Source organism: Pipistrellus kuhlii, unplaced genomic scaffold, assembly GCF_014108245.1.
Source record: "Pipistrellus kuhlii isolate mPipKuh1 unplaced genomic scaffold, mPipKuh1.p scaffold_m20_p_8, whole genome shotgun sequence".
Taxonomy (NCBI): Eukaryota; Metazoa; Chordata; class Mammalia; order Chiroptera; family Vespertilionidae; genus Pipistrellus; species Pipistrellus kuhlii.
The window spans coordinates 36,451,682-36,478,322 of NW_023425584.1; the positions used below are offsets into that span (position 1 = coordinate 36,451,682).

Sequence of the window (26,641 nt, forward strand, 5' to 3'; positions counted from 1 at the left end):
ATAATTTTATCCTGTTAAAACTTTTGTTATTTTTGTAGCCTATTTTGATAAATATTCCATACATATATAATTTGATATTTCCACTAAACAGGCAGGAGGCAGGTTGTGTTTAGAATGTGCCTTTTGGGTTTCCAAGTTTCAATGTGTTTTGATTTTTTAATGTCCTCTACAGATGACTTGTGACCTGTGAGAATAAAATATTTAGTTAACATTATGCTTTCTTTATAAACTTTTAAAAATTGTAGTAAAATATACATAACATAAAATGTACCATTTTAATCATTTTAAGTACACAATTCACAATGTTGTACAACTTTTCAGTATCCTTTCATAACATCACTAAATAGTTTCTATAGTTTTTCTTATCACCTCTATTTTACATAAGAATATATATTAAGGACATATAGCGGTTTTTTAAAGATTCCTTTAGAAATAAACAGTCAGGTGTTAAATAAATGTGTATATATCTAATTTATTTATTTATTTATATTTTTATATATATATATTTTATTGATTTTTTACAGAGAGGAAGAGAGAGGGATAGAGAGTTAGAAACATTGATGAGAGAGAATCATTGACCAGCTGCCTCTTGCACACCCCCTACTGAGGATGTGCCCGAAACCAGAAACAAACCTGGGACCTTTCAGTCTGCAGGCTGACGCTCTATCCACTGGGCCAAACCGGTTTTGGCTATATATCTAATTTATATAAACATATTTACAGAACTAATTAGTAGTAAGAAACTACTGTATTATAAAGTAGAATTTTTAAAATACAAAGCTGTTGGGTTATATTGAAAATTCCATACTTGTTTTGCTTTGTATATTTTCTGGTTTCAAATTTAAATATAATCACATAATCTTTAATGTTAATATAAAGTGGCTAAATTTAAGTACTTACTTTGAGAAAAAACATGTTTACTTCATGGGGAAAAAAGAAACTAATATTTTAAAAATATGTTTTTTATCGATTTTTTTTTGAGAGAGAGAGGCATTGATCTGAGAAGAAAGCATCAGTAGGCTGCTTCCTGCATGCCCCAATAGGGGATCTAGCCTGCAACCTGGGCTTGTGCCCTAGCCAGGAATCAAACCAACAACCTACCTTTGGGTGCACAGGACAACACCCAACCAACTGAGTCATGCCTGCCAGGGCAAGAAGCTGATATTTTATTATAGCAAACACAACCAGTGAGGGACCTATTTGCCAAATGTTTGATATCAAGAACAAAATTGGAGCCCAGCTGGTGTGGCTCAGTAGTTGAGGATAGACCCATGAACCAGGAAGTCACGGTTCAATTCCCAGTCAGGGTACATACTCAGATTGCAGGCTCAATTTGTTTTAAACACTTAAAATGTGCTCTTTAAAACCATACATATTCTTTTCTATTTGTTCTAAAAATTTCAGAAGGCTCCTATTTACCCATGTTTATTTTATATTTATATGTAGTATATGAATACATTACCCACATAAGTATATGTATACATACAATACATATAATTTTATGAATTGACATTTTAAATGTATTTTATCTTCTGACTTTAATTGTATTTAGAATGTCCACTGCATGCTCCTAGCCTTTACATGTCTACAATTCTGAGGCCTTGATCTGTTATTTCATTTGTATCTCCTACCCTTTTCATTGGCTCACTGTCCTCTACCAGGAGTCTGTGTTTGCATCCTGCCTCTTTTTTTCTGACTGCATCTGGTTCTCATAAGTAGTCCCAGATGAAACTGAACAATCTCGCCCTGTTATGCCACTACCTATATAATTCATAATTATCAGCTCTATCCACGCTCAACATTGGCCCTTAGCATTCAGATTCTTCTCATGGGATTCAAAATTAATTGGGACCCTCTGTTTATAAGTAGTCAACTATTTCCAAAATGTTGACCTTTGTCTGCAGTTTAGTTCTTTGACTTTAGTATTAGGCTAAGGGCTATATTCCCAGATGTGTATTTCCAGAAGTGTTCAGCTCTTTGAACTTTGAGCCATGTAGTTATGAGACCAGATTCCCATATATAGAATCAAAGGAAAAGTTAATATAGATAAAGGACAGAGCCTAATAGAATGCATTATGGGTTTAGAGAGAGAAGAATTAAACAGAATTTGCCAAAACCGGTTTGGCTCAGTGGATAGAGCATCAGCCTTCGGACTGAAAGGTCCTGGGTTCAATTCCGGTCAAGGGCATGTACCTTGGTTGTGGGCACATTCCCAGTAGGGGGGTGTGCAAGAGGCAGCTGGTTGATGATTCTCTCTCATCGATGTTTCTAACTCTCTATTCCTCTCTTTTCCTCTCTGTAAAAAATCAATAAAATATATTTTAAAAAACACACACAGAATTTTCCCTGCTCTCAACTAACTTATAACCTAATAAAGGATATAGCAGAATTGCATTGGAATAATAATAATAATAATAATAATAATAAGTGAAATACCTGCAATGAGTGCCATAGTGTTATTGGGGTCTAATGAATGAAGAAGACACTTTTTTCAGTTCAGAATTGGCTCTCTCACTGTCCACTCTGTCTGAATGCAAATAAATTTATTAAATTCTTTGTCTCAAGTTCTCCACTTTAAAATTTTAATAATAATACCTATTTCATAGGCTATGCCTTTTAAATGAATAACACCTATATATAAGTACGTATGTATACATGTATATGTATAGATGTATTTCAATTTATATATAAGCTAGAGGCCCAATGCACAAAATTCATGCAAGAATAGGCCTTGGCAGCTGCCTGGATCCCTCCGTCTCAGCCTCAGCGGCTGCCTCGATCCCGCTGCTACAGCCCCGGCCTTGTCCAGAAGGTTGTCTGGAAGGACATCCGGTCTAATTAGCATATTATGCTTTTATTATTATAGATATATGGGCTAGTGTAATAATGAAGATTGTTATTTCAGTTTTGGGCTTATAAATGCTGGGCCCTTTGGTAACTTGTGGGAGGAGATAAAAAATAGTCACTTGGATATATCAGTCTTGAGCCAGCAGAAAGTACTGGAGTGCAGATAGAGTAATAGTAAATATTATGCAGCATTTCACATGGAATATAACCAAAAATATGTTGGGAACCAAGAACATAAGCTTGTTAGACCATTTCTTCACACAGTTAAAAGGAAAAGTTCAAAAAGAGGCAAACAAACAAAAACAACGAAAGTTTTCATCACTCAGCCCTCAGAGAAGAGGAAGTCCTCCACCTGGGAAGAGTGCTGCAGAAATGAGACTTACTCTCTAGAAAGCAGGGGCTTTCCCATTTTCTCTCTAGACCTTGCCTTCCTGACTCAAGCTGAGAGGCAGTGACTTCAGAGCTCATGCTGTCAGTAGACAAGTTAGAAGGCTGGGATTGAGGTGGGAGGAGGGGGGCTGGCTCTGCCCCCAGTAATAAAAGTGAAAAATCTTGCAGGCAGAATTCAAATGAGAGATTAGGTAAACTGTAGTAAAAAGCAGAAATTTAGAACAATGCCTTTGTAAGTTTTTCCTTACAAAAGTGAAAAAAGAGAAAATAAGACCGTCATCCACATCTCAGGTGACAAGGAAGTGAGGCCGTGGGCAAGACTGTGCCTCTAGAGTTATCCATTCGTGAAGTGGGAGGAGAACAGGAAGTGAAGAACCCATGAGCTTATGGAGTGGGTTGTGGCAGCTAATAAGGGGAGCAAGGGGACCCTGAAGATGGTTCTGTGCCTGAGAGGAGGCCCCATGTGGATAGGAGATCACCTGCCGGGTAGCTTTCCAGCCAGAATCATCTGCTGTCACTGGTGTGCTTTTAAAACCTTCCAGAAAAATGAGATATCCTCTGGTATGAAGACAGTGAGATTGAATTTGCTGAATATTTTCCTGGGTAAACAATTTCTTTTCTGCTTACTAATTCAGAAAACACACCACCAACAATATTTATATAGTTTATAGACAAAGAAAGAAATCACATGTTCCTAACCGAAGGAGTTAGTCACCATCTTATGTGGTTTTCCATATATGTGTCATCAGACACTTTAGTATACCAAGAGAAAAACCTCTGCTTGACAGTTGCTGGGTTATTCCCTAACAAGCTAAAGCATTGTCAATTAACAATCGAGCAATGTGCATATCAGAAATATTCAAGTCTTCTTTAAACTCTCTGTGTAAATTTAAAAATTGTGTACTTTAAAAAATCCACAAAGCTGTGAAACTGAGGAGAGCTAAGTGTACATGTGTTTACACTACTAGGCAATCATTAGGAGCAAGTGATTATTGAAAATGTTTTCTTGAATAATAGTATTAGAGCATCAAGTCAAAAGTTTTGTGGGCAGCAAACATCCTGAGAACTATGACATAGACATTTGTTAGATTAAAAGTGGGCCTTTGATATGGCAATTTTTCATTTTTCTTGTCTTTACAACTACAAGAACAATAAGAAACATATCATATATTTTAACTCTGTGCCGGCATTATCCTAAGCCTGTTACATTCCCTCAGTACTTCTCTGGGGTAGGTTCTAGTCTCATTATTCCAGTTTACAGACGAGGAGACTGAGAGTCCATGAGTAGAACACAGTGTCAGTAAAAGAGATAAAAGAGCTCTATATCTCCTTCCATTCCTTGCCAAGGGGCCTTGATTTAGTTTTCCCCTCAGTTCACCTCGTGTAATTATCCTTCCCGTGGCATTCCCTTTTGCCCACATAAATGCACAGGTGTCCTTTGGTTAACTTTATTTTCTAATTCAATCAGCGAGAGAAACACAGACATTATTCAGATCACTGATTTCCATTTTGCCATGTTGTATATAATTAAACACACATTTAAGAGATTTAGGCCAAACACTGGCCATCAATAATACCCCTGGAGATATTTACTTTAGCTTTAACATGTCCCTTGTTAGAAATTCAAAGTCTGTGACAAGATTATTGTCTTCAGTTGACCCACAAACTTCCAACTGCAAATAGCTGGGGTGCCTGCAGTTCCTACAGCTCCTGCAGGGTGCCATGCTCCGGGTTCCGCTTGTCCAGAGCCCAGCACAAATGAAAGTCAGAAAATTATCTTAAAAACACAACTAAAGGCAGATGCTTTGCCTCTGAGGTGGGGGACAAACAACAGAATCTCACCAAATGGGACATCCGACCTTCACCACGAGAGCCTGCCAACTTTGTGTAATATGGACAGTGTATCCGAGGTTCTGGTCAATGTCGGCTTTTCACTATGTGTTGATATCAGAGCTGGAACAGGAAATAACATGAATTGCTTCACATTTATGTTAAATATTAAGTAAATGCATAAAAAATGATTCCAAGTCAGCTCGCTGACATAATGTTATTTCCAGAAAGTGGGAGATTACAGTTTTGAAATATAACCGGAAGCCTTTCCCCCCCTCCCCATAAACAAATATGTATCAGTTAGTGCAGTGATGGGGATGGCGAGGCCTCAGGCACCCCGTAGAACATTTTGACATTAACGTTGATAGTCACTGCTAGGAAAACAGTTCTTAACGCCGCCTTTATTTACACTAAGTGGGCCAGCAATTCTGTGCCCCCGGGTATTCTCCAGATCTGGTTTGGGTTATTTTAATGTGATTTCAGAGAAGCCCGCCATGCCTCTTTTGTGGTGTTTTAATGATATTGTTGTGTTCCATCCTGTCGAATCAGCACCTTCAAAATAGAAGATGTTGAAACTCTGTTTCTGCAGTATCCCTAGGCAAGAACTGAAAGACCAGGTCACAAATTAACTTTTTTTTTTTTTTGTCACAAAATTTAAAATGAATACTTGTCTCTGTTCAGAAATTGAATGTGGAACAGTTTCTAAATTCTCTCCAGGAGTGTTGTCTACAGCTAGGTATTAAATTCATTATTATTACTGTTATTTCTAAACATCTGAGACTTGATTTCCCCCCCCCCCCCCAGGGTCCCCTGCCCTGACTGGAACTGGAACAATCAATGTCATCGTAGATGATGTCAATGACAACGTCCCCACTTTTGCCAGTAAGTTGTACTTTACGATTCCCGAAGATGCACCGACAGGAACAGACGTCCTATTGGTCAATGCCTCAGACGCGGACACATCAACCAACGCCATCATTAGGTCAGGGCCTTTTCCTCTGTACATTTTGATTTTTTTTTTCTCATTAAACATTAGACTTTGCATTAGATGAATATGATGCTCAACTTTGCCAGAAATGTCATCTTATTAACACATACCTGATTGTGGTAACCTGCTGTCGAATAGCCATCTAGACCTAGCGATGATTTGGTTAATGGTTCATTTTGTTTGTTACTAATTTCCTGTTTTAAAACTCACTTTGGGAAACTGGCAGTAATTAGTCTCTTCCCCCTGGCAGAGATGACTGAGTTAGGTAGGAGGCCTCAATGTATTTTTTTTTAATTAAGTAAACATTAATTGTGTTGCTAATATGAATAACATTGATGAACAAGACAAAGTTTCCATTTTCTTTGAGACTGCATTGTTTCAGACAGATATACAAGTACATTGAAAATAGGTAAGATTACTTCAGACAGGGAGGACAGCCTTGAAAATAAAACAGGATGATGCACTGGAGAGTGACAAGGACTTTTAGGTGTGAGTATTGTGGAAGGCCTGGACATCCGGGGCTGTTGGCTAGAAGTCAGCCCGGTGTGTTTAGGGAGGTTTGTGAGTCTGGACCAGAGTGAAGAAAGGGTCAGGGAGGGAGGCAGGGGCCACATCGTGTAGACCACATAAGGACCTTTAAGTCATGGTAAAGAATTAGGATTTTAAATTATGTGTTTTAAATGGGAAACTATTGATGGATTCTAATCAAGAGCAACATACACGGATTTGTATTTGGATTGGATTGGAGGAGGCAGAATTGCAGGAAGAGGATTTAGAGAGAAACCAGTGAGACCATTTAAGTGCTAATTAACAGGGGATTCTGACAAAATGGGGATCTAGCCCATGTGTGCCCTGGCAAGGTGTGTGTCCTGGCAAGGAATGGAGCCTGGAACCAGCTGGCAACCTTCTGGTGCATGAGGCCTTCTAGTAAATGGGATGATACTCATCTGAGCCACACCAGGCAGGGCTATTTTATTCTTAATATTGTCTTCTTTGCACAATGTCTGCAACATAATAGTGACTGGCACTGAAATGAATGCATTGAAGAATGATTCTAATATTTTTTTAGAACTTTAGCTTTTACTCAATTTTTCCCCACTTTTTTTTTTGTTTTGTTTTGTTTTTAAATTTAAATTCTTTGTTTAAAGTATTACTATGTCTCCTTTTCCCCCCATTGACCTCTTGCCACCGGGTTCCGCCCCCCCCCCCCCCCCCCCCCCCCCCGCACGTGCCCTCACCCCCCTACTGTCTGTGCTCATTGGTTGTGCTTATGTGTGCATGAATGTAAGTCCTTTGGTTGGTTCTAACCCCCCCCCCCCTTCCCACCCTCCTCTGCCTTCCCTCTGAGATTTGAATGTCTGTTCCCTGATGTTTTTGAGAGGGTGGATTACAACCTCACATTTTCTCCAGTCATATTTTCTTGCCAATTTCTCAATCTGCTTTTTCTCCATTGCTTTACAAAAAAAAAAAAAAAAAAAAAAAAAAAAAAAAAAAAAAAGATGCTATCTAAAGATTCTACTGAAATTTATCAAGAGCAGTGACTTTCTGAGTCTTTAGTCTCCTTTACCTATTGCAATATTTCCATTACAGGTCTGCTTTCTTTTTTTGGCATTGTTTTCCTCCTAATGTCTGTATAAATGTTTCTTATTTCTCACTCTGTGTTTCTGACCATATTTTCTAATTTGCCTTCTATTTATGCATTTTTAATTTACTTTATTGTTAAAAATATTACATATACTCCCTCTTTCCCTCATTGACTCCCTCCAACCTGCTCCCACCCCCTTCCCAGGCCTTTATCTGTGTCCATGAGATTTGCTGACTAGATCTTCTCTCTCTCTCTCTCTCTACAAAGTAATTTGGACATTCCTCACAGCATTTTTTCAGTCCTTGTTTCCTCTCTCTCTCACTCTCTCTTTCGCGCTCTCTCTCCCTCAAAGAGAGAGAAAGAAAAGCATCCCTTTCCATCACACAAAACACTATGCAGAAATGTAGACAACTTCTAAATTCGTTATCTATGACTCCATCCCAGACATCCCCACCTACATTAATAACTCTCTAGAAGACACCTTTACCTGGCATCTGTTAGCATCATAAGTGCAACACATCAGAAATTCCTAACCAATCCTGCTTCTCATCTTGGCATTCTCCTTCCTCTTAATTTTGTTGCCTTACCTTCTTCATCCATGTTTGATGGCTATGGGTTATCATTTCTCCTCTACTTAGTCAGTAGGCAAGTACTCATATTTCTCCTTTTCTAATGCTTCTGATACTCATTCTTTTCTACGCATTCCTCCTGCCAAGACTCTAGTTCTGTCCATAATTACATCATGCCTGGACTATTACAATAAAAATTATCTTACTTTCCTGGCTCTGGTTTCTTATCCCTCCAATCAATATACTATACTATACTATACTATACTGTATAACTTTGGAGCTCTTACTATGATGTTAAGTTCTGAGGAATTAGATGATCCCATAGGAGGATAATGTGATATAGGAGGTAATTTTTTTTTAATCTTGTAATGATAGTACTTTATAACAAGTATAGTTTAAGCACAGAAGGGTGGAAAGAACAGCATAGTTAGTGCGACCTGAGGAAATCAGTAGAAGCTTCAAGTAACCGATGATTTTGGAGAAAGAAAGAGAAGTAATTTGTGTAAGGCATGCTAGACAAAGACAGTAACAGGTACAAAGGCAAAGAGCCATGCAGAAGCATCCCATCAGAGAAGCTCTTCATAGCGTGGAGTGGCTTAGGAAGGGCCTTGTTTACCAAGGGAACAGTTCCCATCTCTTTCTGCACCTAATGGGAGAGACCACCGAAGTGTTTTTAGCTGGGTAATCACATGACTGGTTTCCCTTTATGAAAATTCCTCTATCGATGTAGGAGGTTATTTGAATGAAGCAAAGACTGACTCAGGGAGTGACAGGGCAGTGGCAGCAATATGAACTAGCTGGGCATCTAGTGGCTCAGCTTTCACAAGGATCTGTTCCTTCCTCGGAATCTTCAACCTCCCGTTTGCTGTCTCCATATTGCACTCTCTGCATAAACAGCCCCAGGATCCCCCATGGATTCCCACATATAGCCAATCCTTCAGCTTCACTAGATGGCCTTCTGCTCCTGGGAAAAGGATCTGTGCTTCCCTGGCCTTAGGGCTTTGTCCTGGTCTTTCTATTTCCTGGGCCAGGGTTCTGCAAACTGTGGCCAGCAGGCCCAATTCATCTCAGGGTCTGCTTTTGTAAATAAAGTGTGATTGGAGCTTCGCCTCACCCATTCACCTACTTATCGGCTGAGGCAACTTTTATACTAAATTGTGTACCACAGCAGAGATCTTACAGCCTGCAAAGCTGAGAATATTTACTACCTGGCCCTTTACAGGGACAATTTCCTGGCCTAGAACACCTTCTTTCTCCCTCTTCAACATTATTGTAAGATGGGCAACCCCCTTAGCACGGAGCTTGGATTTACTATCCTCCAAAGAAGGCTTCATTTTAATCATTCCAGTCAAAGGTGTTCTCTGTCTTCTGGACACCTGGAGCAGTGCTTCTGCGCGGTTTCTTAGCACTTATACATAACCGCCGTGGTTTGCGTTTACTTTCCTACATGCCTTCCTTCCATTTAGGATGTAAGCTTGAGGACAGAATTTTTACCCACTTATCCATGTCTCTACTAGTCCATCTACCACTTAACTAAATACATAGATGGTTTATAATAGATTAAAGCAGGTCCTTGAGTAGCATCATTTCCTTCAGGTTGTTTTATTAGAACATTGATAAGATGTCCTGGGAACCTAACACTTGTTTGTCTCAATTAGTCTGCGGTAAAATTGGTTTTGTTCTTTACTGTTTTGCCTAAAATCAGTGTCCAAGAAACCATCAATGGTGTTACATGAGGATTTACTGTATATATACTATGTATATATACTACGTATATATAAGTCTAGACTTATATATACTATGTTTATATAAGTCTAGACTTTGAATTATTATCATGTATCAATTATATTGACACATGCTTATCATATGAATGATATTTAGTACAGAAAACTACCAAATGAAAGGAATCCATTTTTGCCTTTATTTTTTTAAATACCAGTTCTCCAACAGTTTATAGTTTCTCTAAAAAAATGATGAACATGCTGAAATGAGTCTTTTAATCTGTGAGCTTAAAGGGAGGAACATGCACTCTGCCGGCTGCAGTGTAGGTTTTTCCTGCTGTTCCTGTGAGACACATGCTGTTGCTATGTTTTTATGAACGCAAACCAAACTACAGAAACACGCACCTAATTCCAGCAAGGGCATTTCGTTGTTGGTCTAAAGGAGAAAGCTTTTAAAGACATCTATTTCTTTGCTACCTCCGACCTTAGAAATGATGGACCCCAGCCAATTTCTGAACCTTCAAGCTTCGGGACTTTTTCCCTAGCAGATCTCTCAGGAATATATGCAGATAGCTTTCCTCTCCAGAAAGAAGAGAGAAGCTATTCTCAGTGGAAAATCCTGTCTGTTAACCAATCTGGTTAGCATCAACATATCCATGGAGATGTCCTACTTCTCCTGACAACAAGAAAGCAGAGCCGCATGGCCATGGGAGGAATGAAAAATGAGAGAACTAGTAACTAGGAATGTCTCTGTGTAAATAATCAGTTCTTTAGTTGTTCTGGATAGTCGATGTGTATCAAATACAGTGTTTTCATCTTGAAAGAGCAGCCCTCAACTGCTCTTCCCTGGGACATTATGGCACACAGCAGAAAAATAATTTTTAGATTCATTTAACAGATGTTCATCTGTGATCCTGGCCATTAACCACACTATTAGAATAATGCCCTGATTTTTGCTTTCTGGCTCTTCTATTTAAAAGACAATGGTCTTCTGAGTATATTTTGGGGTCTTGCATGATATAAGAAGCCCACAAAGCTTGTGAGGACCTGCTTGAGGTCATCGGACATCTCACAATCAAGAGTGTCAGTGTGATATTCACATAACATTTGAAAGATTTGTCTTCCAGCTGTATTTTTTTCATTGTTGTGTGATCTGACTTGTCATGTCTTTGGTTACATTTCTGCCAGTTTTTAAATTACAGTAAATGGGTACTATCATGTCGTACCTAAAAGGAACCTGCCATCTCTGCTTTCTGCTTTAGTTATAGGCTCATCGGTGGAAACTCTCAGTTCACCATCAACCCATCCACAGGACAGATCATCACCAGTGCGCTGCTGGACAGGGAGACGAGAGAAAATTATACCTTAGTGGTGGTTTCCAGTGATGCTGGGTCCCCGGGGCCTCTTTCCAGTTCCACCAGCGTGCTGGTCACCGTGACTGATGTCAATGACAATCCACCAAGATTTCAACATCACCCATATGTCACACACATCCCATCGCCCACTCTTCCAGGTAATCACATGATGCATTAGACATGTCCTATAAAACACATTCCTTTCATTTTTACATGTATAGCTTTGATATAGCCTATGCTTGCAAATCCTCTGAAATTCAACTTGTTTTGCCTAACAAAACTAAAGGAACATTGAATCTCAAAAATTAATTCCTTCTTCATCAACCAATTGTGTTTGAGATTTTATAATGGCCATATCTTTCCTAGTACTATTTCTTACTAGGACTTGAATATTATTAGGTGATTAAAATACATATGACTTGTAGTCAGGTGGGGTTCTGCCTGGAGATCTAATTTGTAAGTTCCCTGAGAGGAAGGACAGGTCTCTCTTTGTTTCATGCCATATCCCAGTGCCTGGAACATTATCTGGAATTGATAAGAATTCAGCTATATTCGTGGGTAGAAAATGAATATTTTACTTTAATGCTTCATAGGTAGATTTTTAAATGTTTAATGAATGAATAATTCTAATTAATTCTTATCATTAATAAATTTTATTCCAGTTTTGAGGGTTGCAGGTCTATTTGTTAGTAAGTTTATGGAGCCATTAATGAGCCACTTTCATGCTGACAGCATGCATTTATCATTCTGCATCTCTTTCAAATTTAGTTTGCTTTTTTTGCAAAGAATGGCACACTCTCTTCAGAACCACACAAATCATCTGCCATGTGCAGTTTCTGAGATGAGTTTTCAAACGAGAATAAACACAACTAAAGACCAGGATTCATTTAAATCTTCCTTGCTTTAAAATATTTTTAATTAGAAGAAAGAAAGAAATGGATCCAGGATTCCTCCTCTCAGTGGTCTTTGATCTTCTATGCACTCGAGAATGTATAATTAATACCAATTGAAGGTATAATATCCATAAAATTTTGCCAACTTTCTATTAAAAGGAAACGTTGATATCAAAGTTGTAAGTCCCAGCTTAAGGCCTTTAGCTGAAATGATGCTGGCAGACATGACTCTAATCACATCTAGTATTCGGTGATGCAATATCCATCTCCTACACAAAGTGAGGGACACGCCAGCATCTTTTCCTCATTAGACACCATTAATCAGGATCACTGGCTTTTTTTTTTTTTTTTTTTTTTTTTTTTAATAAAAGACTTTTCTGTTTTGTCACAGACTCTTTGGTAGGGCTGGGAGTGCAGGTTTGGGAAAGATTTCTGAATGAGAATATCAAAAACATGTCCTTCTGGCAGCTCCCCTGCATATTTTTCCTACAATCTGTTTTGTTGGCACTCGTCCCAAGCACTGACTTTTGGAATCCACATTGGGTCCATTCTTTCTCAGTTCCTATTTCTTACTACTTTATAATTGTTCAAGTCGAATTATAGACTTATATGTATATCTATGCTTACATTTTGTCTTCATGGCATAACAGCTCATAAGTAAAAGAATTTTACTATAAAACAATAGACATAGGAATCAACAGTGATTTTTTAAGCATATTATTTTTGTGGTCATCATTACATATATGGTAATTGAGACTGTTTTAATACATAAAAAAACAATTATCTTTTTCATGGGGTAACAGCACAGCTGTTAGCACAGTGCATGTTACAATCCTGTGGGCTGGGAGTGGTATGATGTGCAGATTGATCTCCCAGGAACTATAATTCGGAAGGATTAGCCATTGCTCTTCCCTGTGCTCCTCTCAAAGGCATACTGCAGAATATTAAATCCAGTAGACCGCATGGGCTTTAGTTAGGAAATGGCAGGTCAGTCCCTAAAGACGATTTGATTTTGCAACTTCCGGGACAATAGAGGAGGTACCATCCTCCCCTAGGAATTGTGAGAAATAACATTACATCAGGTAGAAATAGTGTTTTCTATGCATTCACCTACTACCCTATGTTCTGTTTGGGTTCCCCGTGATTCTCACTGCACCCTCACTCATTCCTAGGTGCCTTCGTCTTTGCGGTTACAGTCACGGATGCTGACATCGGACCCAATTCTGAGCTGCATTACTCTCTGTCGGGGAGAAACTCTGAGAAATTTCACATCGACCCGCTGCGGGGAGCTATCATGGCAGCCGGGCCGTTGAATGGGGCTTCGGAAGTGACATTCTCTGTCCATGTGAAAGACGGCGGCTCGTTTCCAAAGACGGATTCCACCACGGTGACTGTTAGGTTTGTGAACAAGGCAGATTTCCCCAAAGCCAGGGCCAAAGAACAGACTTTCATGTTTCCTGAGAACCAGCCGGTCGGCACGCAGGTCACCACTGTCACGGGGTCCTCCCTGAGAGGGGAACCTTTGTCTTATTACATCGCAAGTGGGAACCTTGGCGGCACATTCCAGATTGATCAGTTAACGGGGCAGGTGTCCATTAGTCGGCCTCTGGATTTTGAAAAGATGCAAAAGTATGTGGTGTGGATAGAGGCCAGAGATGGAGGTTTCCCTCCTTTCTCCTCTTATGAGAAACTCGACATAGCCGTATTAGATGTCAACGATAATGCCCCGATTTTTAAGGAAGATCCATTCGTAGCTGAAATATTGGAAAACCTTTCTCCTCGAAAAATACTTACTGTCTCAGCAACGGACAAGGACAGTGGGCCCAATGGACAGTTAGATTATGATATTGTTAATGGCAACAAAGAACACAGTTTCAGCATCGATCATGCCACTGGGGAAATTAGAAGCATCCGGCCTCTAGACAGGGAAAAGGTGTCCCAGTATGTGCTCACCATAAAGTCCTCAGACAAAGGCTCCCCTTCTCAGAGCAGCTCAGTCAAGGTCATCATTCACATTTTAGATGAAAATGATAATGCCCCAAGGTTTTCTCAGATCTTTAGTGCCCATGTTTCTGAAAACTCCCCACTAGGATACACAGTTACACGTGTCACGACTTCTGATGAAGACACTGGGGTAAATGCCATCAGCAGATATTCTATCATGGACACGAGCCTCCCATTTACCATTAATCCCAGCACAGGGGATATTGTCATTAGTAGACCTTTAAATAGAGAAGATACCGACCGTTACAGAATCCGAGTCTCTGCACATGATTCCGGCTGGACTGTAAGTACAGATGTCACGATATTTGTGACAGATGTCAATGACAATGCTCCGAGATTTAGCAGGCCCTCCTATTATTTAGATTGCCCCGAACTTGCTGAAATCGGCTCCAGAGTGACGCAGGTGTCCGCAACCGATCCTGATGAGGGGTCAAATGGACAAGTGGTTTATTTTATAAAATCTCAGTCAGAGTATTTCAGGATTAATGCCACCACAGGAGAGATTTTCAATAAACAGATCTTGAAATACCAAAACGTCAGCGGCTTCAGTAACGTGAACATCAACAGACACAGTTTCATAGTGACATCTTCCGACCGAGGTAATCCTTCCCTCCTCAGCGAGACCACCGTCACCATCAACATCGTGGATAGTAATGACAATGCACCCCAATTTCTTAAAAGTAAATATTTCACTCCGGTCACCAAAAACGTGAAAGTTGGTACCAAGTTAATCAAAGTTACTGCAGTAGACGATAAAGATTTCGGGTTGAATTCTGAAGTGGAGTATTTTGTGTCCGGTGAAAATCATTTGGGGAAATTTAAGTTGGACAATAACACAGGGTGGATTTCCGTAGCGTCTTCCCTCATCTCTGACTTGAATCAAAACTTTCTGATCACTGTCACTGCCAAGGATAAAGGAAACCCTCCACTTTCATCCCAAGCAACGGTTCAAATCATTGTCACGGAGGAAAACTACCACACTCCGGAATTCTCTCAAAGCCACATGAGTGCCACCATCCCAGAAAGCCACAGCGCTGGGGCCGTTGTCAGAACGGTTTCTGCAAGAGACAGAGATGCAGCGATGAATGGCCTGATTCGATACAGCATTTCTTCCGGAAATGAAGAGGGCATTTTTGCCATCAATTCCTCCACAGGTGTCTTGACGCTAGCCAAAGCTCTTGATTACGAGCTCTGCCAGAAACATGAGATGACTATCAGTGCTACTGATGGCGGGTGGGTGGCAAGGACAGGTTACTGCAGTGTGACTGTCAATGTGCTCGATGTGAATGACAATTCTCCAGTGTTCCTCCCTGAGGAGTATTTCCCCACTGTTTTGGAAAATGCCCCAAGCGGGACCACCGTTATCCACCTCAATGCAACGGATGCTGACTCTGGCACCAACGCTGTGATTGCATACACTGTACAGTCATCTGACAGCGACCTCTTTGTCATTGACCCCAACACGGGCGTCCTCACCACTCAAGGCTTCTTGGATTTTGAAACCAAGCAGAGCTACCACCTCACTGTGAAAGCTTTCAATGTCCCCGATGAGGAAAGGTGCAGTTTTGCCACGGTTAATGTACAATTAAAAGGGACAAATGAATATGTGCCTCGCTTTGTTTCCAAACTCTACTATTTTGAAATCTCAGAAGCGGCTCCTAGAGGTACGATTGTTGGAGAAGTCTTTGCCAGTGACCGGGACTTGGGCGTTGACGGGGAGGTACATTATTTGATTTTTGGAAACAGTAGGAAGAAGGGTTTCCAGATCAATAAGAAGACTGGACAGATTTACGTGTCTGGACTTCTTGACAGAGAGAAAGAAGAAAGGGTATCTTTGAAGGTATTGGCCAAGAATTTTGGCAGCATTCGGGGTGCAGACATAGATGAGGTCACTGTGAATATCACTGTGCTCGATGCCAATGACCCGCCCATCTTCAGTTTAAATGTCTACAGCGTTCAGATCAGCGAAGGGGTCCCGACAGGAACGCACGTGACCTTTGTCAGCGCCTTTGACTCAGACTCGGTCCCCAGCTGGAGCAGGTTCTCTTACTGCATCGGGTCAGGGAACGAAAACGGCGCCTTTTCCATCAACCCGCAGACGGGCCAGATCACGGTAACTGCGGAGCTGGATCGAGAGACCCTCCCCGTCTATAACCTGACCATGCTGGCTGTTGATTCAGGGACCCCCTCCGCCACAGGGAGCGCCACTCTCTTAGTCACCCTGGAAGACATAAACGACAACGGGCCGCTGCTGGCCATCCGGGAAGGAGAAGTTATGGAAAACAAACGCCCGGGCACCCTGGTGATGACCCTTCAGTCCACCGACCCGGACCTCCCTCCCAACCAAGGCCCCTTCACCTACTACCTGCTGAGCACGGGGCCCGCCACCAACTATTTCAGCCTGAACACCGCCGGCGTGCTGAGCACCACCAGGGAGATCGACCGGGAGCAGATCGCAGACTTCTACCTGTCCGTGGTCACCAGGGACTCCGGGGTGCCTCAGATGTCCTCCACGGGGACCGTGCACATCACCGTGGTGGACCAGAACGACAACCCCTCCCAGCCTCGGGCGGTGGAGATCTTTGTTAACTACTACGGCAACGTGTTCCCCGGGGGGCTGCTGGGCTCTGTGAAGCCGCAGGACCCCGATGTGCTGGACACCTTCCACTGCTCCCTGACCTCGGGGGTGACCAGCCTCTTCAGCGTCCCCAGGGGCACGTGTGACCTGCATTCCCAGCCGAGGTCCACCGACGGCACGTTCGACCTGACCGTCCTCAGCAGCGACGGCGTCCACAGCGCGGTCACCAGCAGCATCCGCGTCTTCTTCGCCGGCTTTTCCAACGCCACCATCGACAGCAGCATCCTCCTGCGGCTCAGCGTGCCGTCGGTGAGGGACTTCCTGACCAACCACTACCTTCCCTTCCTGCGCATCGCGGGCTCGCAGCTCACGGGCCTGGGCACCGCCGTGCAGCTCTACGGGGCCTACGAGGAGGACAACCGGACCTTCGTCTCCGCGGCCGTGAAGCGGGGCCACAACCAGTACGTGAACCCCAGCGGGGCGGCCACCTTCTTCGAGAGCATCAAAGAGGTGCTCCTCCGGCAGAGCGGGGTGAGGGTGGAGTCCGTGGACCACGACCCGTGCGCCCGCGGGCCGTGCCAGAACGGGGGCAGCTGCCTCCGGAGGCTGGCCGTGAGCCCCGCGGTCCGGAGCCACGAGAGCCTCCCGGTCATCGTCGTGGCCAACGAGCCTCTGCAGCCGTTCCTGTGCCAGTGCCTGCCGGGCTACGCGGGCAGCGGGTGCGAGACCGACATCGACGAGTGTCTCCCGTCCCCTTGCCACAACGGCGGCACCTGCCACAACCTGGTGGGAGGGTTTTCCTGCAGCTGCCCCGACGGCTTCACCGGGAGGGCCTGCGAGCGAGATGTCAACGAGTGCCTGCCCAGCCCTTGTAAGAACGGCGCCGTCTGCCAGAACTTCCCCGGGGGCTTCCACTGCGTCTGCAAAACCGGGTACACAGGTACGTGGTGATGCTCGGCTCTTGTCATTACTACGACGTTAGCCATGTCAGGTGAGGTACGATAGAAGGGAATGAATACTTTTCTTTTTTTCTTTTTTTGTTTTTAAGTAATTTTTTTTTTTTACTTAACAATGGTATAAGCATTGAAAGTGCTTTCAGCGTCTCCCGTTGGCCAGATACTGTTCCAGGCCTTTGCTCTGTGCTTATTTTATTTACTTCTGATAAGAAACCTACGCAGCAGGGCTAATTATTTTGTATAGGCAAGAAGACTGAAGTACGGAGAAGTGAAGTCTGTTTTCTAAGGTGGCTCAGTGGATTTGTTATATAGAGCTGGGACCTAAGTGAATTCCAGAGTTGCAACTGATCTTCAATTTCCCCATCTGTGAAATGCTTATTTATCTCTTAGGGTTGTTTTAATAAATTAAAATAAGGTTTATAAAACACCTAGCACCAATCCACTCAGTAAGTAGCAATGGCAATAAGTAGTGTTCGTAGAGGTGCTAGTGTAATAATGGTGGTAATAGAGGGGAGCCACAGAATCACTAAGAAACCTCAGTGGCTCAAGGTAGATGTGAGTCTTACCAGAGCTGTAGTCTTAGGATCATGAATAATAGGGCTATATACATGTTAGGAGTTCAGGATTTCGAAAGAAAAAAACAAAACAAAACCTACACTCCTCCACCCGCCCTTTACCCTCACCCCTCTAACCTCCCCCCTCACCCCATCTCAAAAAAGTTGCTTCTTCTACTGGGAATGTAACAGTAAAGATTGCTACTTGTCCCATTTTGGTGTAACAGACTCCTTCACACTTAGATTTAGAGTGAGTTCACACACAGCCTGAGCATGGAGAAAGTGTGAATGCGTTTGATAGGTGACAGGGATCAGGGAAAGTCCCGTGGGTGGGAGCCAGGGCACCGTATGCGGATTTCAGCATAAATGGGGCTGACTTCGTGACTGGTCCTGGAAGGAGCCCTTTCACATTGTTTCTCCCTAGTTTGCTTCATCAGGAGGCACGGCATTATAAAGCTCAGCAGGTAACCAGAGTGAGTTCACAGCCCCTTTCACCTTCCCGCTTGCTTTCACACACCTGGAGGCATTTTCGCTGTGGTGTATGCCAGCCCTCGCATTTCAGGGAGGAGGAGATTGTCCATTCCTCACTCTTATGTTATTTGACTGTATAAATAGGATATTTTTCCAGATCTATGAAGTTAGATACAGCTTGTGCACAGTCATTTTACTATGAATCTTGGCAACCGTTTGCAGTTATGACAATGGGAGTGATAAGAGTCACTCTCTTAAAATCACAGCAGTCGTGTATTAAGTCCTCAGTGACCACAAGACCAGGAAACCATTGTGATATGAAGTGAAATTTTCTGAGATACTGAGGAGTATGTGGTTCATATGAATAAGAGAAGGTAAAAGCCTCGATTCATATTTTGATTTTTTTTTTCCAGAAGGGAATTAGACAGTTTACCTTAAGTGATACATTACCCTATTAAAGTGTTAAAAACAGGTTTCTAGTAGCTGAAATGCTTCTTATTTCTGCAGAAAATGAGCATGTATTTGTAAGCTTCTCATGGAGATTATGTATGTCATTATACATGATCACCTGCAGCCTCACTGAGATTGTATTTGTATGTGCTTTAAAATACAAAGGCTGCCCAGCCAGTGTAGCTCAGTAGTTGAGCATTGACCTTTGAACCAGGAGTTCAAGGTTCAATTCCTTGTCAGAGCACATGTCCTTGTTGTGGGCCCAATCCCCAGTGTAGGGATGTAGGAAGTAGCCAATCAATGATTCTTTTTCATCATTGATGCTTCCATCTCTCTCTCCCTTCCTCCCTGAAATCAATAAAAATAAAAACTATATATATAGGCAGAACAGTTTTTCCCCTCATAGCTTTTCTCTGTAGCAGCCCTTATTAAACATGATATTTTTGCATTGTTTTGATATAAAAGACATACTGCTGTTTGAACAGAATATTTAGATTAACTGTCTTCCTATTACATTGTACAATAAGGGGAAACATTTACATAGTATGCAGAAAACAGCTACTTTCTGCTAAAATAATTAAAAGCTTATAAGCATAAATATTCAGAATAAATAGCATAGATGCATTATGGAATTGTATTTTTAGCAAAATTAATTTAGATATAAATAGGCTTTGATAGTTGTACATAATCTCCCTTCTCTGTGTATAAATATGAAATGCAAAAATTCTTGTGGTGATATAACATATACATATATTTCATATATGTGTATATGATATTAAAGCATACATGAGCTATAGGATATCAAGAATCATCCTACCCTCATCAGTTGGCTGAATTGAACAGGTGGGAAGAATAAATGTAGCTCAGCTCTATACAATCTAACATTCAAATGTGCTATCAGTACAAGTGAAACTCCGGTATACATCCTGTTATAAAGACCACAGGTGACCACCATAGATTCAATTGGAGTTTAGCAATGCACCACACCTACCTCCGAACATGAAGACATTTGCTAAATTTCTACAGTAAGCTTACTGTAATCTTGGAAATTCCACGAGTATCTTACCTAGCCTCTTGTTATGCATTCATTTCCATCGTCCACAATTCCCATTCTCAGGTGCTTAGAGCTTACACTTCCAGAAGCACGATTCCTTCTACCTATGAGGAATAGTGTATATCAGCACAACTCATTGATGGACGTCAAAGCAGTGAGATCGGTTTATTCTTCTAGGCAGCTAACAGCTAACATATGACAGCTAATGAGTTTTAATAGGAGAGGCTCCTTGAGTTCCAAAGACATGGATGCCTTTCTTTGTGCAAGCCCTGTCAGTGTCTTCCAAGCCTCGAGGCACTGACAAATACTGTTAGCTGGCTTGCAGCGGTAATTAAGTTAATGATCCAAGATTTTGTTTCATGGTGCTTCAACACATCAAGTTATTTTTGCCAGAAGCATGTTAGTGCAATTCAAACTGCTGCATTCCCTGATAATCACCATGCCATTAACACTAGAACTGAAGTCGATGCAAAATAATACGGATTGCAGTGCTGACTTTAGTTGGGTGAGTGCGCATGCATGAATCTTCCAACCTGAGACATAGGTGTTTATGAGATTTCTTTTGATTTGAAGTAAAATTATAACATCTTTCCCTCACATTAAAAAAAAAAGGCTTTTTTGAATAATTTTAAGTAGAGTTTTCAAATTGTATCTTCAAATCTCCATTTCTAGTATGGCAACCACTTTCACATGTACTAATTGTAAAACAATTAGCTGATTAAGTGGAGTACTCAAACAAAATTTTTTAATGGTAAATAATTTACATACTCTAACACCCTACAAATAAGACTAGTTTCCTCCAAACATAATTATAAATTAATTTGACTCCTACCAAAGTCATTTCTTGAAATTTTTAAATAATTATTAATATATACCAAGAAAAAATAAGTAAACAAAAACAATTTTAAATTAAAAGCTTACAAGTTGAATTTCTTCTCTTATAGTTTGTATTTATATTGTTATATCTGCAAAAAATCAGATTCTGTTGAGAATTTATTTTAACTTCATTCTCAAACCACTCTTTTGGTTCCCCTTTGACCCCCCAATTCTAGCTTCACAAAGGGAAGTCTGTAATTTTGTAAATGTTTGCATGCATGTTTTCACAAAATAAAGGTGATACTGACCACATCTATAAAGTATATTAATCTATGTATTCAATACATGCTACTTTTATTGCAACTCTAAAAGGATTTTTAAAAATATATATATTTTATTGATTTTTTACAGAGAGGAAGAGAGAGAGATAGAGAATTAGAAACATCAATGAGAGAGAAACATCCATCAGCCGCCTCTTGCACGCCCCCTACTGGGGACGTGCCCGCAACCAAGGTACATGCCCTTGACCGGAATCGAACCCAGGACCTTTCAGTCTGCAGGCCAAGGCTCTATCCACTGAGCCAAACCGGTTTCGGCTCTAAAAGGATTTTTTTAAAAAGAGCACAAAACCTTACTGAGTCCAGTAACACATAGGAATGCTCTTATAGTGGGGGAAATGGTAGAAGTTGTGACTTTCCTCATAGCAAATACATAATCAAAAGTATAGCCAATAGGTCTCATTTATTCTCTATGGGGCAATACTGATGTTTTGTTAAGAAAAAGAATCCCCTTCATTAGAATAATCTGTCTCACATTCAGTGGGAAAACACCATAGGAGCGAGTTCTCTATGACACAGCATGCCTCTGGTGTAATGTTTGGACAGGCTTAGGTAACATTGTCCTGCCTGTGACACGTTATTACAATACTTAAAGCATAATTTCTGTGCTTCCATAGTGGTAATTATGTTCATTACTTCCCCTTAGAATAAGAAGTATTCTGAAATTGTTGGTGCTTTGCCTTGTAAGGAGGTTCCCAATGTTATTTATAAAAGGAAAAATGTTGTGTTTATGACCCCATGAAGTAGAGGAACATTTCTGTGAGCAGTGTCATGAGGTCTGACTCACACTTGTCATTTCAAACCAGAACGATTGTGGCTGCATACTCAGGCCACAAAAACATAAGTAAATTAAACAGAAACTTTGACTGTTTTAAACATGGTGATGAAGTGGACTATCGGTGCTCAACATTAAGTTTAATTGTGCACATAAAACTTACATGTTTTCATAAGACAGTTAATGAAAGCACTAGTGCAGTCATGCTTTATAGAAACAAACTCTATTTAATTAGATAAATAGTGAAACCCTCCTGTCAATGAATGGAAATTAAGACATCGATAATATCACATTGAAAATTTCTTCACCATTTATGATTTCCCTAAAAATAGTGTTTATTTTAAAATGTATGTGTAATTATTTTCTAAATATTATAATGCATATCTTTACACTAGGACAATTATATAAGATTTTGAACTCTCAGATAAATTTCAATCTCCCCAAGTCAAGTAGAATGGTCTCATATTCCTTTTCTTTAAGATATAATCTCTCAGGGGAGATTTCTAATATGGTTATGTAGTGGTGCTGTTAATAAGATTTTTTAAATGAGCTTGATGCTTTTCAGGGAAAATGTGTGAATCTTCAGTCAATTACTGTGAATGCAACCCCTGCTTTAATGGTGGTTCCTGCCAGAGTGGTGTGGAGTCCTACTATTGCCACTGTCCCTTTGGTGAGTACGGCTCTGCTGGCCATAGAAAATGTCAGTCTATTTTGACTCACAGTTTAGCAATTTTGTTTTATTGTGGCCCCGAGTGATTAAGATGATATGAAATGTTTACACAGGAGATTTTGGCAAAATAAAATCTCAAAGGTTTAACATTCTTAAAAGTTAATTATGGAAATCCCATTGAATATATTGCTTTGATCATTACTAGAAAAATAATCAACTGAAGATAATTGAATTTGATGTTGTGTTCTCAGGACATTTCCCCTCAATACTTACTGCTGTCTTCTTTTCAGCCTAGAACTGATCATGTGAAAAAACCTTTCAGCCACTATTGGGCATCATTCTCTATTTCAAATCTTTAAAAATAATCCTCAAAATGATTTTTGTTTTGTTTTGCTTCTGTTTTTTACATTAATTCAAACAGTTGTGTGAGAAGGATTTATAGGCATTTTGTAGATAGTATCAACAAAACTAATCAAAATTCAGGCTAATGTGGTGTTCTTTTGAAGAAGAAAGTTGTTACTTTTTTTTTGTACACGTACCTATCTATTCACCACAGTGACATGAATGAAAGGATTCCTTCCAGGTGTCACTCAAATGTTGCCAGGCACTGAAACAGCCAAGGACTATGAGTAAAGCTTTGGAGGAAGCTTTCATTTGACCTTGGTTTGTGAACATTACATCAATTAAAAAAAATTATTGATTTTTAAAGAGAGGGAAAGGAAAGGGATAGAGAGATAGAAATGTTGATGAGAGAGAAACATTGATCGGCTGCTTCCTGCACGACTCCTACTGGGGATCAAGTCTGCAACCCGGGCATGTGCCTTGACCAGAATCAAACCAGTGACCTCTTGGTTCATGGGTCAACGCTCAACCACTGAGCCATACCAGCTGGACCATTCCATCAATTTAAAGGCTGACTTAATTCACACTATAGTATTCATCTCCAAATGCCTTGCAGTAATTAGAGACCCTCTATAAGCAAAAGAGGAGAAGGATATTTTCTGGTCTTTCTTTGGACATATTACTGTGGACCTAAAAAATAAATTCTAATGTATAGTACAGAATAGAACTTAAAAATAAACTCAGGTTTCTAGTAGCCAGTGGAATATATTGCTAATTGGTTTTCACATAAGTCCAGGACTCCTTCTAGTTTTTATACAGCACATCAATGAATGATAAAGAAATACAAGATATGAAAATACCTTATTGTGAGCCAGGCATTTTAGCAATGGTTCTGAGTCCCAGACACTGAGGGTTTTGTCTAAAGTAAAAAAAAACAAACCCACAAAATCAGTCCTAACCAGTTTGGCTCAGAGGGTAGAGTGTCGACCTATGTATGGACTGAAAGGTGCCAGGTTGGATTAGGATCAAGTGCATGCACCTTGACTGTGGGCACATCCCCAGTAGGAATTGTGCAGGAGGCAGCTGATCAATGTTTCTCTCTCATCGATGTTTCTAACTCTCTATCCCTCTCCCTTCTTCTCTGTAAAAAAATCAATAAAAAATGTTTTTTAAAATATCAAAACAAAATTACTACATAATAATTGGTAGAATTATTATGACTCTAGAGGCTACAGAGGCTAGAAATTTTTATTTTCAGTCCAGCATGACATTCATAGTATCCTCCTTTTTAAAATGTATGTGAGATGCTCACAAACAATGCTCATGATACAGGGAAAGGTAGATCAAGGTCAAAATAACCACAACTTTAGATCTACAATTTCTTTCTCTCAGTGATATCTTATAATCCTTAACGGGTGCTGTCTTCTGCTCATAATCACATTCAGATTGCATGGTTTAACTTAAGTTTTGGAATAAAAGATAAGGGGATTGGAGTGGAAAGTGGAAAAATGATTTCAAGTGACTGAACAAAGGTTGTTTACATTTTTAAAAATTTCTTTGCATCCCAATCACAAATATGAGGATTTAAGGTAATTGATAGGAAAGCAGAACAAACGGTTGCTGCAGTGTAGCTAATACAACAGTCACTGCCTATTGGGTGGAAGTTTTTTGGGTCCTCACCCTTTTAGAGCTCCCCAGGGAAAGGTGACTAGTGTGACCACATAAATTAAAAGAGAGATGGAACATATGTGGCTGGCAGTACAAATTTCTCTCCTTGCTCCTAACAGTGGCAAAGAAAAAAAATTATTTAGACTTAAATATTGTCAGACAATAACAGGACTTACAAAACAAAACAACGAAACCTTGAAACAGTAATACATGATTACAGACAGAAAGAATTGAAAGGAAAAGCATTTTCATTTTCATATTGAATGTGGGTGAAACATACAAATAAAAATGGCAGATGGAATGCTGGGGATTGTTACACATGCATCCTATAAAACAACATCTTGACCGTAATTTCAAAGTTGGAAAAAAAAAATTTGCACTGTTTACCTTTTCAACAGTGAAAATTTTGTTTGGATTTCTTTTTTTTTTTTTTTTTTTTTTTTAGATTTATATTTTAGAAAAAAGACATAAAATGCTAAGAGTTGCCCTAGCCAGTTTGGCTCAGTGGATAGAGTATCGGCCTACAGACTGAAGAGTCCGGAATTCAGTTCCGGCCAAGGGCACATGCCCAGGTTGCAGGCTCAATCCCAAGTGTGGGACGTGCAGGAGGCAGCCAATCAATGATTCTATCTTATCATCAATGTTTCTATCTTTCTCTCCCTCTCCCTTCCTCTCTGAAATCAATAAATATGTTTTTTAAAAAATGCTTAAAACTTTTATAAAGAGAGCCTGTATAATTGTATATGTGTAACTTCATATACATACACACACAAGAAAAAGTCCCTTATTAGAGCAATTTTAATAATTGCTCTTGACTTTTGTGTAAGTTTATTTTGTGGCATTTCAGATGGAAGGCAGTTTTAAAATCCTCAACTTTCAAATTTTATATTTTCAAACTGGAAATTTACTTTTCTCTAGAAACTACATCAAAACTCCTTAAAAAGAAAAAATATATATTCCATAAAGAAATATTTTTATGTTTTAATATACAGTATTGATTTTAGTTAAAATGTAGAATGTTTCTGAGATCTGTATACTTTCTACATATGTGAATGTACAATTTAAGCACATTTTCATAGATTTAATCAGAAGAGACCTGAGGAAATACATAGTGAAGATTTTTGCAATAATCTATTTAATTTGTATGCTTTATCTTTGCTTTTTCTTTAACTTTGGCTACTCATTCTGCATATATAAGCTATATGTCACATAAATGTTTAATATAAATAAATTGTAAAATCTTATTGTATGTGAGTATAAATTATAGATACAACATAAAATATAAATATATATGATAGATATAATATATTTATAATATAAATAAATGTATACCACATGTAATATTTATTATTTATAATATGCAACTCAAATATTCCTTTCCCTTTTTAAACTTCAGTTAACAATAAAAATAAATTCTTTATATTTCTACTCATTTACAATGAGTGTGATTACAGAAAAAGAAAAGATAGTAGAGCTGAAACCAGTTTGGCTCAGTGGCCTGTGGACTGAAAGGTCCCTGGTTCGATTCCGGTCAAGGGCATATACCTTGGTTGTGGGCACATCCCCAGTAGGGGGTGTGCAAGAGGCAGCTGATCAATGATTCTCTCTCATTGATGTTTCTAACTTTCTATCCCTCTCTCCTCCTCTCTGCAAAAAATCAATAAAATATATTAAATATATTTTTAAAAAAGAAGAAGAAGAAAAGATAGTAGACACATGCTTTTATAGAAGCTACTAAGCTGTTTTGATTTAAAGAACATTTGGATATAAAATGTGGTAGCGCTAAA

The 26,641-nt window shown here is 40.0% G+C and overlaps 1 protein-coding gene across 1 annotated transcript in view; it reads left to right on the top strand.

Moving 5' to 3' along the window:
* Positions 1–26,641, top strand: part of FAT4 (FAT atypical cadherin 4) — a 144,577-nt gene that overhangs the window by 98,479 nt on the left and 19,457 nt on the right. The window contains exons 7-10 of the mRNA XM_036423774.2: positions 5,872–6,049; positions 11,193–11,443; positions 13,351–17,700; positions 22,740–22,844. Coding sequence (XP_036279667.1) covers positions 5,872–6,049; positions 11,193–11,443; positions 13,351–17,700; positions 22,740–22,844 — 4,884 coding nt within the window. The remainder of the gene's footprint in view (positions 1–5,871; positions 6,050–11,192; positions 11,444–13,350; positions 17,701–22,739; positions 22,845–26,641) is intronic.